This window comes from Myodes glareolus, chromosome 17 (assembly GCF_982192425.1).
Source record: "Myodes glareolus chromosome 17, mMyoGla1.1, whole genome shotgun sequence".
NCBI lineage: Eukaryota > Metazoa > Chordata > Mammalia > Rodentia > Cricetidae > Myodes > Myodes glareolus.
In genome coordinates, this window is record NC_142042.1 from 26,743,362 (window position 1) to 26,755,925 (window position 12,564).

Below are 12,564 nucleotides of genomic sequence, written 5' to 3' on the forward strand. Positions count from 1 at the left end.
CTTTCTATTGGATCCCAGGAATTAAGGCCCTAAAATACGAGTCTGAGTAAAATACCCACAATTTAGGGCTTTGTAACAAAAAGTGAGGCATGGGAACTCCCACAACACAGCTTCAAAATTCAAAGTCAAATAAGAGCTCAGTGTCAGTGACATAAGATGGCTTTTAGGAGAGAGTCAGCGGGTGGTGGCAGCACACACCTTTAATCCCAGCACTTGGAAGGCAGAGGCAGGGGGATCTCTGTGAGTTCGAGGCCAGCCTGGTCTACAAGAGCAAGTTCCAGGACAGGCTCCAAAGCTACAGTAAAACCCTGTCTCGAAAACCAAAAACAAACAAACAAACAAAGACAAAAACTCCATTTAGAAGGGAGAATAAAGTTGACTGTTGTTTTGTAATTAGAATTCAGCCTGCTTTTTCAAAGACTTTCCCAAATGCAACCCTGCAGTTTTCAAAACTTACATGGCAAACCAAAGCCATCCATGCCTTTATTATAACTCTCAAAATACTTCATCAGTATATTTAGTTAAAAGAGCGATCAATTGCTTTTTACTTAGTAGAAGTGAATTGCTACTGCACATGTCAGTTATGGCTTTTTTATGCTAAAAGCAAGGCTGTATCTATTGACCAGTAGTTTTCTTTTCAGTGCCTGGACTCTACATTAAGCATAGTAGGGCTTACATACGCTATGGATGGTCACTTTCTCCTTCAGTTTGGGCATAAGGCTCTTCATATTCACATTTGCATGAAGAGCTATTTAGTCTAGTATGTAGCTGGATTCTGTCCTACAGAGGAGCCTTCGACTTGGTTTATGTGAGATCTAGCTGTTAAAACTGTCTTCCTGTTGCTGTCTCAGAGTCTACCACGTCAAGACGCATGGTATTGGCTGGGGCTGTAGTTCAGTACATCCTTGGACTCATATGCATGAAAACCTGGGTTAAATCCCCAGGCCACAAAGGAAAATATAACAAGGGAACACCGGAAAAGCTATGCCTTATCCTGCTCTCATCTTTCCACACGGATACTGAAATTTTACAGTGTCTGCTATGAAACATGTTCAATTACTACACGCTAATTGAAATGAAAATATCTATTAAAAAAACACTCAGGATCACACACCTAGGCCATGTACTTTATACCTACTGCTAAGATCACAAACAGCACTAATCTGCCATTTTAGTTTTGAAGTAGATTTGGACCTTGGATTTTGGTGACTGGTAGAATTGTCATAACCTTCTTCTTAAAGCCCTAGCCGAGTAAGAAATCCTGCCAATCTCAGCCTCTCTCAATATGTGCTTTTTAATATTTTTTTCCTTTCTTTTCTTCTTGGTTCTGGTATCCAGGACCTCACACATGCCAGGCAAACCCTCTACCACGGAGACACCTCTCATGTCTCTGTTTCTTTCAAAAACTCTGAGGAAAAACACACCGTGAGCAGTTCTTTTTTTCTAAGGAAGACTGTGGAGTGAGTGTTTCACCTAAGTTAATCTTCTGTTCTGGGCACAGAATGCTGGAATGAATCTAATTGACTCCTAATAATATTTCCTTATTTCTTGTTGTTGTCTAATAGCATGAAACACAATTCAGAGCAGCGCTCCTGTGGGGCCTGGGCTTGAATCACAGAGTGAATTGCTTTCACTTAACCAAGGAAAAACAGCCAGCACTGTTGACTGTTCCATTTCAGTACTAAGACAACAAAGCTAGGTTACCAAGTACACAGTAAGTCAGCCCTTCCAGCTAGCTACCTTGGGGCTACTTCTTTCATCTCCCCTCACCTGAAACCCAGGAATGTTCTTGAAATAGCCATCAGTGGCAAACAACCAAAATAGATATTTATACTTTTTTTTAAATTAGAAGTCCCAGCAGTTACCTAAATTTGACCTTGGTCCATGTGAGAACCAGTGTGTTGGAGAAAACTTAAAATACTCCTCATCACTGAGGGTGCCGGCACCTCTAAGAGTCTTTTGGGCAGTGGTGGTTTGGAAAGTTTGAGAGCTGGGAGGGTGAGAGGCCCAGTGGAGTGAGTACACGGTGTGTTCTAGAGAGGTTAAAGCCCACCGCTGGAAGTGGGTGACACATCCCCACTCATTCCCATCCATGTTCAGAGCCAGCACTTGCAGATGTAACAGAAAGGGGGCTCTGGAACTGAGAGCCCACAGACCTCTATACCCATGCTGCCCCCAGGCAGTCATGCCATTGGCAAAGCCCTGGGCTTTAGAGATTGGTGAGCTCAGTCAGCTTCTTGAACAGGCTTAGGCTGAAGATTGCGAAGAGCTCAGAGCTGCAGTCAAGACACCATCTTAAAGCTGCACAGGGAAAAGGACTTGTGCCCTTTATTTCTTGACCAATCTCTTTCTCTTTTTGTTTTAATTTTATTAAATTTTGTTTTAATTTTCGAGATAGAGACTGGCCTTAAATTCATTATGTAGCTAATGTTGACCTTAAAGTTATTGATTCTGCTGCTGCTGTCTCCCAAATGCAAGGTATTGGTTTATGCAGTAGTAGAAATCAAACCAAGGACGTCTTGATGCGGCAAGTAGTCTACCACCTAAGCCACATCCCTAGACCTTTTCATTTTTAACTGGTACATGAAAGCTTACAAAATTGGATTTCATAATGAGGCATTATGTATAAATTCATGTGTGTACTAGGTGACATTCAAGTTAAGCATGCCTCTCTTTAAGCACTTCTTTTAAAAACAATTTTAAAATTTGTTTTATTTTATGTATATGGGCGTTTCGTATACATGTGTTCTATGTGCCACATGCAAACCTGGGGCCCACAAAGGCCATCAGATTCTCTGGAACTGGAATTACAGTTGGGTATGAGCTGCCAGGTAGGTGCTGGGAATCAAACCTGTGTTCCAGGTGAGAGCAACCAGGACCCTTAGCTGCTGAGCCATCTCTCCAGCCTACTTATTATTCCTTTATGGCAAAATACTTCATCTTTCCAACTTATTTTTGAAATGGAGACTACATTGTTAACAGTAGCCATCTTGCTGTATGGAAAAATCTCAGCACATCCTGTTCCTAATTGTAACTTAGTACACATTGATCAGTCTTCCCATATAACCCCTCCTAAACTTACAGAGTCACCTCCATCACTGGTAAACTCTAGTCTGTGCTCAACTTCTCTAGACAAATTTTTTTTTTCAGTTTGGCCAAGGAGTGAAATTATTCTGCGCTCATTTTTCTGTGCCTGGCTTGCTAAGTATGATGATCTCTAGTTCCACCCAAGTTGTCATGAATGACAGGACTGGACTCGACTTTCACGTCTGAATAGAATGGTATTGTGCATACACGTGGCCTCACCTTTATCTGTTCATCAGCTGGTGGGCACTTCTAGGCACTTTTTATTTTGTGGTTGTCATAAATAATGCTTTAATAATGCTCCAATAAACGATAGTGCAACCTTGTTCAAAAAAAGGCAAACAGTTCTAACCCTTGTACTCCTTTTTATTTTATTTTGCCATTTAAAAATCAATTGTGAATAAGATAATAGCGAATCCATCCAGTAGTTCCTTTGGACGCGGTCAAAATATAGTTCTCTGCAAACGTTTGCAGTCAAAGCAAGCCACTTAGGCCTAAACTGTCAGACTATCTCTGGATGGTCCCAATTAAAATCTTGCTTACATAACTAGGGTTTAATGAGTTGTCACAGTTCCCTGTGTATCCAATTATGTAATGTCACCTGATCCATTAGATTATTCCTCTATGGCCACCGCTCACTTACACCTCCGATGTGTTCTCTAGAGGGTTTCGTTAAGCGGCGCGTTGACTGAAAACAGAGAGGCTGATTGAATTCCCTGGCAAAGGAAGACACTTTTTAGGAGCGGAGACTATATAGACTCTTTGCGCTCTTAAGTTTCCTCTGACCCCACATTCTTTGTCCTTTCAGGCCCCGGATCACTTAGTTATACTTCATTGTATAAATATTTCTTTATGGAGATGTGATCAGTCTCACTATGGACTATGGGATTGCTCACAGGCCTTAAAATTCTGTGAAGCTGAGATTTATTTGTTAATTCCATTGTTTCTATTATTTTTAGTCAATTAAACATCGATTTACATTGCATTAGAAATACAGGGAGCCAGGCATGGTAGCTTGCGCCTGTAATTCCGGTCACTCGGGAGGCTGAGGCCAGAGGATCATGCGTTTGAGGCAAGACTTGGGTGTATAGTGTGGTCCAGAGAGGCAGCTGGTAAACCTGTTTCTCCCCATCCCTGTGTTCCCTTTAGGTCTATAGTGGGACGCAGATTCTTCTTTATCATCGGAACGTTATACCTATATCGCTGCATAACTATGTACGTCACTACGTTACCTGTGCCAGGAATGCACTTCCAGTGTGCCCCAAAGGTAAGTCTCTGGGTCCCACAGAGGTGACTCAGTAGAGCAATCCCAAAGCACTCACTTCTTTACACATTCCTCCATACACTTCCATAGGTGTTAGCTGCAATCTAGCATAGTCTCTAGTTTGCTTTAAATCGGGGGGAAACGTGTTCATTAAGAACTTTGCATTTTCACATATAAAGAATGGGTTTTCTGCTGACTAAAAATCCACCTGTGTTTGGCTCTTTGGTTTCTTCACTTACTTATTCTATATGGGATGGTACTTATGGTCCCAGGCATTGTAATGACCAAAGCACATTTGGTCATCCCTTTAGCGTCTTTCAAGGAACAATAAGTAATCAATACATTCTTAATGTGTCACGTGATGCTAAGTCAGGCGATTGTCACAGGAAAACAGCAGGAACTTTTCTACGGACGGGTCAAGAAAAGATGTTAAAAAAAAACTTGGCAGGAAGCAAGGGAGAGAGCTAACCACATGGGCCAGTTGAGAGCTGCAGACTGGGAGAACAGTTTATCTGCATTGGGTTCAAGGAACAGCAGGCAGTAGGGGGAGGGGGGCTAGCAGTACTCGCCATAGGCTGCAAAGGTTCTCGCTGCTCTTGTGAGCCTTGGTGGCTCACACGATTGCGGAACTGATGCCATTTTATCCAGGACACATCTTACCAGTAAGACTGACAGAACATACTGGCGTGGATAGGGTTTGAGAGAGAGAAGCCAAGAGCCACTCCAGATGATTACACATTGGAAAGACAGAGTAGGCCGTGCTGTCGCTGAAGCCGTCTGAAGGGAAGTCACAGTTTCTTCACATGGCATCCAGGCCCAGGAGGGTCAGTCTTCATCTTAGACCCCCGTGCACTCTGGTTTATGAAATGGAAACTTACCGATCATGTGCTTTCTGGCCGAGGGAAAGAGGGCTGACATTGGACTTCACTGAACACTAAGCAGATGTCAGGAGGGAAACAGGGCAGAGCTGTGCTGGAGGAGCCGGCCGTCTCCCTTACCAAATATAGGTGTGGTTTGGAAAGGCGGTCATTTCCTAAAGCCATCAAAGCAAAACGTGTCTGTAATTAAAACAGCGTACACGTTGAATTTAAACATTGACTGGCTTTGACTGAAACTAATTTAAGACAGGAAAGTTTAGAAACATAATGAGTCTGCCTGAGACTTCACTACTGAACAGTATTACAGTGTGCTCCATGGTGAAGTGGCCACTGCAGAGGAAGGCAAGCCCTTCCTAGGAATGGATGAGGTTAGCCGGGAAGGGTCACTGATAAGAGAAAGGCAGACTAAAGGTTACCCTTTATGGAAGAACTGCAGTTTTCCAAAGCCACCCCACTAAAGACACCGGAAGAACCAAGCTGCAACCCCGCCTGTTGGAGGTTCCCCGGCTAATCTCCCACCACTTTCAGTGAGCAGGCTCTCCTCCTCAGAAGCAGGCGGTAGTTGTCTGCCCCTCGGTTCAGTAAACAGACACAAGCTTTTCCCTGTCCGGCTGGAGGAGATGTGGTGATAGAGGGCAGGGATCAAAGTTGCTTTCTAAATTTGGTCCGAGTGCTGCTTCCAAGCTTGCAATGCTTGTGGCCACAAGGCTCTTCGATAGCTACGGGTTTCCTGCATTGGCGAGGCTGGCGAGTGTCCTTCAGAGGGAGCAATGACAGATGTGCACATGCCAAAACCTCTCTCTGAGACGGCGTCCCTTGTGGAACCAACGGCTCGCACGACTTATCACTCAGAGTTCTCTCACGGTGGCATCCCAGGCTCCTGCAGTTTGGCCACCAGCATCAGCCTCATCTCTCCTATAACACTTCTCTGAGTCCTTTGCTTGCCGTTTGCTTCGTACACCCAGCCATGCTCAGGCTCACAGCCAGAATCTCTATTTTCCGCACTGTCTGTCCAGGTCAAAGTTGGCTCAGTTGTGAAATGATTGCATTTTTCTAAGTCATTCTGTACAGAGACAGTGACATGTTCCTTTCCCGTGGAAGCCTTTTAGGGCGAGATTTCCCTCACCATGGCTATATCTGGCCAAAGGACTTTTCCTTTTCTTTTCTTCTGTTTTGAAAAATCTTTTTCTCTTTTATTATTTGAAAATTTTATACATGCATATTATGTATATTTTTTTCTTTTCTTGAAAATATATTTTTTTTCACATAACTCCTCCTTCTCCCCTTCCCAGTCCCTCTTCACCTCTCCTCCCATCCAGATCCATGTTCTCTCCATCTCTCGATAGAAAACAAACAGGCTTCCAAGGAAATATAATGTGATAGCTATGGTATGATAAAACAAAAATAAACACATCAGAATAGGACAAAACAAACAACAGGACAAGAGACCAAGAAAAAGCATAAGAAACCTTTATAGATGCAGAGACCCACTTGCTTGAACACTTAGAAATCCCGTAAAAAAGCACAAAACAGGAAACTATGCTATATGCACAAAGGACATGTAGGGTGTGTGTGTGTGTGTGTGTGTGTGAGAGAGAGAGAGAGAGAGAGAGAGAGAGAGAGAGAGAGAGAGAGGAGAATAAAAATTAAAAAAAGATTTAAAAAGAAAAGAAAGAGGCAGTGGTGGTGCACACCTTTAATCTCAGTACTCCAGAGGCAGAAGCAGAGGCAGGTGGATCTCTGTGAGTTCAAGACTAGCCTGGTCTACAGAGCAAGTTCTAGGGCAACCAGCACTACAAAGAGAAACCCTTTCTTGAAAAAGAAAAGAGAAGGGAAAAGAAAAGGAAAAAGAAAAGAATAAAAAGGCCCTGACACAATATTATGTGACAAGGAACCTCCAATGATGCCGTTGAGTTCATCTACTGCTGGGCATGCAGCCTTCCTAAGAGCAGCTCGCTTCCCCAGTGAAACTCCCGTCTGGAAAGCAAAACTTTCATGCACCAATGATTATCAGTAGGAGATAGCTGCTGGGCTAGGGATGGGGCCGTGTGTCCAGTCTCTTCAGCTCAGGACTGATCTGGCGCTGACCACGCAGGCCCAGTGCACACTGCCTCCGGTCTGTGTGAGTTCGTACCCGTGTCAGTCCTCCTGCGTGTGGAAGGTCTTGCTTCCTTGGTGTCCTTCAGCCCTTCTGGTGCTTACAGCCTTTCTGTCTCCACTTTGAAATGGTTCCCTGAGCTCTGAGGGGAGATAAGATGGAGGCATCTACTTATGGCTGTGTGCTCTAAGGTCTCTCACTGTGCAAAGTGTCTGGCTGTGGTCACAGGGCTTTTCCTCATGAGAGGGACAGTTGCGACAGTCGGGTTTCTTGTTTGTCAGCAGCCGCCAGGACTGCTGTGTGCTCCTTTCTTTCTCTGGGAAGTAGTTTATGGGAGTCACAGTTGGGGAAATCCTTAAGGATGGCGGGGCTCCTATGTGTTTCAGTGTGTTTTGATTGATGCTTCTTTCTTAGGTTTCTGTGGCTTCAGTTTTCGATCTGGTAGCGCACTGCACAGACTGATGTCTGAAAACAAGGAAATGAGTAGAAACGAGTGTTGGTGTGAGGTGTGTGGGCCTCGGGGAACTGAGCTAGGCCAAGAGGAGGCCATCCAGATGGTCCAGTCCTCGGACTTCACGGTCATCCTTCCCTTGCTCAGACTTGTCCTGCTCGCTAACCCTCCTTTCTTCTCTTGAAGTTCTGTTGAGCCTTTTTTAAACGTAATCCTCCACCAGTGATCGGGTTTAAGGGTTAAGAAGTTAAAAGAGCAGATCAGTGAGCTAGCTTAGCCGGTAAAGAAAGGCATTTGCTGCCAAGCCCAGTGAACTGAATTTGATCCCCAGAACCTACATGGTAAAAGGACTCCCATGAGTTGTCCTCCGAACTCCGCGTGCCTGCTGTGGAGTACACGTCTCTGCCCCCCCCCACACACAAATAAATGTACACATACAAATAAATGTACAAGGAAAGCAAGAGAGGCCTTTCCTCTGTACCGTAACAGTATCCAACCAAAGGCCAGTAGAAATCCTCTTGCAGTGTGTCTCTTTTTTACAGGAGGCACATCCTAAGATGCCCAGATAGTGCCGAACACTATATATACAGTTTCCCCATATATATATATATATATATATATATGTATATATATATATATATATATATATATATACATATATATATATGTATATATATACATAAATACATGTATGTTTAAATTTATTAACTAGGTACAGTAAAATATTTAAAATAATGATAAAATGGGAGAAATGCTAATGCATTGTCAAAAACGTTAGTTAAAACTTAAAAACTATTTTTTTTGCGGGGAGAGGGGCTTTCCACTTAATATTTCCAGGCTGTGGCTGACTGTGAGCTCTCTGAAAGCAAACTGTAGGTGGGTAGGGGCTATCAGATGCCGGCACTGCTGGACAGAAAGGGGGCAGATGTGCGGTCCAGGAGCTTGTTTACACCTCAGAGCCTCTGGCCCCAAGTAGAGAGAGGTTGACGACTCTAAGTGCTCCTGCCTTCAGAAAATTAGAGTGGAGGAGAAATGAGGGCAATAGGTTCTTCCGGTCCGGGGATGCGGCGCTTGGGCGTCCGTCCTATTTGATCTCATTGTGGTAGCTTTTGGTATCTCTTGACAGGGAAAGAATGATGACTGCTGACGGCTCCCGTGGCTGTATTGTAGCTTCCATGCCAGGGGCGTGATGCCTTAGCAGGTATATTTCATTTGCCTGCCTTTAGGGGAGTTCCTGAAGTCAGTCACGTGACCTGTTGACAGGCTTCATGCCTTCCTCAAGCGCATGCGCTCCTGTCCTCCCCACAATCCTTTGGTCCTTTAAGAAGGCGACGTGCAAGCCCGTGACAAAGCAACTGTTCACAATGTGAGCTAGGAAAAAGAGAAGATGGGGAAAGAAAGGGATGGGCTGCCCACCCCTGTGAGGTTCACTGCAGATAGCAGAGAACCCCCAGAAGGTCCAGTAGCTTAACATGTGCCTCCTCCCTCCCACTAAGTCCCCACAACCCGAACCAGGTCAGCCCCCAACTCAGAGATCTGCCTGCATCTGTCTCCAGAAATATGAATATTGGAATCAAAGGCATGTGCCAGCCTGCCTGGCGGGTGATAGCTGACTCCCGATAGCATCACCCTGCTACCCTGGAACCAACCCTTAAACATGGGAGAGGAGACTCTTGGCCAGATCTTATTAAGGACCGTCTGCTGCTGGAACCTCACTTTAGTTCTGCCATCTAGGCAGTCTTAGAAGTAAACTTTAAGGCAACAAGTCTCAGAAGCCTCAGCCCCTCGTGACCCTAATTCTGTTCTGAGTCATTTCTGTGTAGTGGTTTATTACGAATTGAGCAGCTGTGTGTGTATGTTTCCTCTTTACAGGGGTTTCTTTGTCACCAGGTGGCGCTCTGCAATACTACTGTGCTTTAAATCAGGGCATTTTCTGGTCCCCTAGAGGGAGATGTCTTAGGCAAAGAGCACAGATTTGGTTCTTCGTTGTGCTGGGCGGGGCTGTGTTCTACCTGCTTTGAGGCTCTCCCCATCCATCTGGACACACCCTCCTTCACAATCATGTGCCCACTTGGGCAAGACCCGACAGCGTTTGCTCTGCCTGCCAGCCTAACTGCTGGTATGGCGGGACTGCCGCGCTCTGGAGACCAGAAGTGCTGAGTACAAAGAAGGCAGACATGCCACCATCCTGTCCCCAAGAACCCAAATGGCTACTCAGCACCAGTCCTGTGTTTCTCCTTCTTGTATACTATCACTCGCTCTCTTCCCAAGTGCCATTCTTGGATAGCCAACACTGACTTTCACTGTGTTAGGCTTCCCTGCGATTGCCCTCCCAGGTGCCCGGGAGGTCTCTTCTAAGTTTCCTGTCTCATATTCTGACTTTTTCTTGTATGCTTACATTTTAATAGAATATATACATTTTTTTAAAACTACTGCCAGACATTCCTGCCCTATCTGTCACTGTTTCTTATGACATCACTGTGGTTTAGAGAAACTCTTGTACCCTTGACCCCAGTGTAGAACTAGATTCCTTGTGATAGGCTTTCTTGGTCGAGGCTTTGAAAGCTTGCTGGTATAGTCCCTAATGTCATTTCCAGACCTTACATAATGGGATGAGTTTCCTGTAACCATGTTTCTGGCATATACCAACGAGGTTGTACATACAGTTGATGCCGCCGACTTAACACGGTACCGACAGATGCGGCGTATAGCTTAGTCAGATGGTAATGACCCCAAAGCCTCACTTCCTCCTGCCAAAAGGAAACAAAGTCGCTCCGATCTGCTTTTTAGCACATAGTGGTGAAGTCATTGGTTATTAATATTTTTAAAAGCTTTGCCCAAGGACACCACACCACTAAAACATATTATTAGTAACACACTGAATAATTTAAGACATTTCAGTAAGCCCTCCCAACATATGAGGAGAACCTAGTGTGAGGTGGTTCCTCTTGGAATATTTTTGACTTTTTATGCTAGAAGGAAGAACTTCGAAAGACGTTAAAAATCACAGCCTGATTACTTTTCTAGCAAGCATGATCTCGAGCCTCTTGTGAATAAATGTTTCTCTGTGTTTTCTGTTCCTCAGCTCAACGGAGACTCCCAGGCAAAAATACAGCGGATTCTCCGGTTAATTTCTGGTGGGGGTTTGTCCATAACGGGATCGCACATCTTGTGTGGAGACTTCCTCTTCAGCGGTCATACCGTTGTGCTGACACTTACCTACTTGTTCATCAAAGAATGTAAGTCATAGTTCCTTCCTCACTGAACAACCGAGGGCTAGTGGGCGGGGTCCCAGGGCCCTGTCGCAGACGGGATCCCTTCTGCAGGGAGGACAGTTGGGAGAGAGACAGATGTAAATACTCTGTGCACATACGCAGTTCATCCTTCCTCCTGGTCATTTGTGACCTGAAGCCTGAAGGCTAAAGCCCTGGCTGTGGTTTCTTTTAGCATCTAGTGTGCCTCCAAACATACCCCTTCTTCCTTAGTGCTCCCCAAGTCAGGAAGTTCTTAATATCAAGACTAAGAACAGGTTGAGCCTGGTGGTGCACCCCTCCAATCCCAGGATCTTGGAGGCAGAGGCAGGTGGATTTTTATGAACTCGATGCCAGCCTGGTCTACAGAGTGAGTTCTAGGCTAGCCAGAGCTCGAAAGTGAGACTTTGTCTCAAAACTTTTTCTCACCAAGGGAGGTGGAATGGAAAATAAGGGAAGGATAAATGTGTTGAGAAAAGACCTGTGCACTCTGAAGACAAAACCAATGACTTGACTTACTCGCCAGACACTTCTGTGATTCCCGATAACTCTTGTGCATTTCCTCAGTTTTATCCACACCTTGTCCTGTTCTATGCCAAAGTTGCCATTCACAATTTCCCTGTGGCCTTCTCTGCAGTTCTAGGGTATTTGGTGGAACATCTGGTCCTTAAGAAAGTCACAGGCAAGAAATTGACATCTTTTTCCATATCAAGTTCCCATTGTCTAAAGCCCTTATAGTTTGTAGTAGTTTGTTGTTTTAATGTTTTTAGTGGTTTACTTTTTCAACTTGATTGGTTCTTGAAAAGCTGACCTGGAACTCACAGCCCCCCTGTGTCCTAGGTGCTTTCCAATTCAGTGGCCCTTTTTTATGATTTTTTTTTTTGAGACAGGGTTTCTCTGTGTAGCTTTGGAGTCTGTCCTAGAACTTACTCTGTAGACTAGGCTGGCCTTGAACTCACAGAGATCTACCTGCCTCTTCTTTTCTTGTGCTAGGATTAAAGGTGTACACTGCCACTGTCCAGCCTTTCCAGTGGCTTTTTTTTTGATGAGATAGTACCTTGTTCACTGAAGGGCTGTAACTAGTTCTCGCTGCCTAGTAGGTCGCCTTGGTGTTGCCTTCTGAGTGTTGCCCATCCTCTCCATCCTTTTGAGTGGCAATGTTTCTTTTTTCCATGTTTAAATCATTGTTGTGTGTTCCAGAAGGCCCATTGCCCTGTGTTTCCAGAAGCTTCTCTGACTTCTATTTGCTTGGCATGGACAAAAGAGCTTTGGAAATTGTCTTAGTTACTTTTCTGTTGCCATAGGGAGACACCCTGTCCCAAGTCATTTTTAAAAGAAAGAGTTTAATTTGGGACTTGCTTACAGTTTCAGAGAGTGGAGAATTCATGAGCATCATGGTTGGGAGCATGGCAACAGACAGGCAAGGCGCTGGAGCAGTGGCTGAGAGCTTACATGTTGAGACAACAACCATGAAGCAGAGAGAGAGAGAGAGAGAGAGAGAGAGAGAGAGAGAGAGAGAGAGGGAGGGAGGGAGGGAG

The 12,564-nt window shown here is 44.7% G+C and overlaps 1 protein-coding gene across 7 annotated transcripts in view; it reads left to right on the forward strand.

The window, feature by feature from the left end:
* Positions 1-12,564, forward strand: part of Sgms2 (sphingomyelin synthase 2) — an 83,100-nt gene that overhangs the window by 60,929 nt on the left and 9,607 nt on the right. For all 7 annotated transcript variants that reach the window (XM_048456734.3, XM_085677704.2, XM_085677703.2 and 4 more), the window contains exons 3-4: positions 4,234-4,351; positions 10,861-11,014. In XM_048456734.3, coding sequence (XP_048312691.1) covers positions 4,234-4,351; positions 10,861-11,014 — 272 coding nt within the window. The remainder of the gene's footprint in view (positions 1-4,233; positions 4,352-10,860; positions 11,015-12,564) is intronic.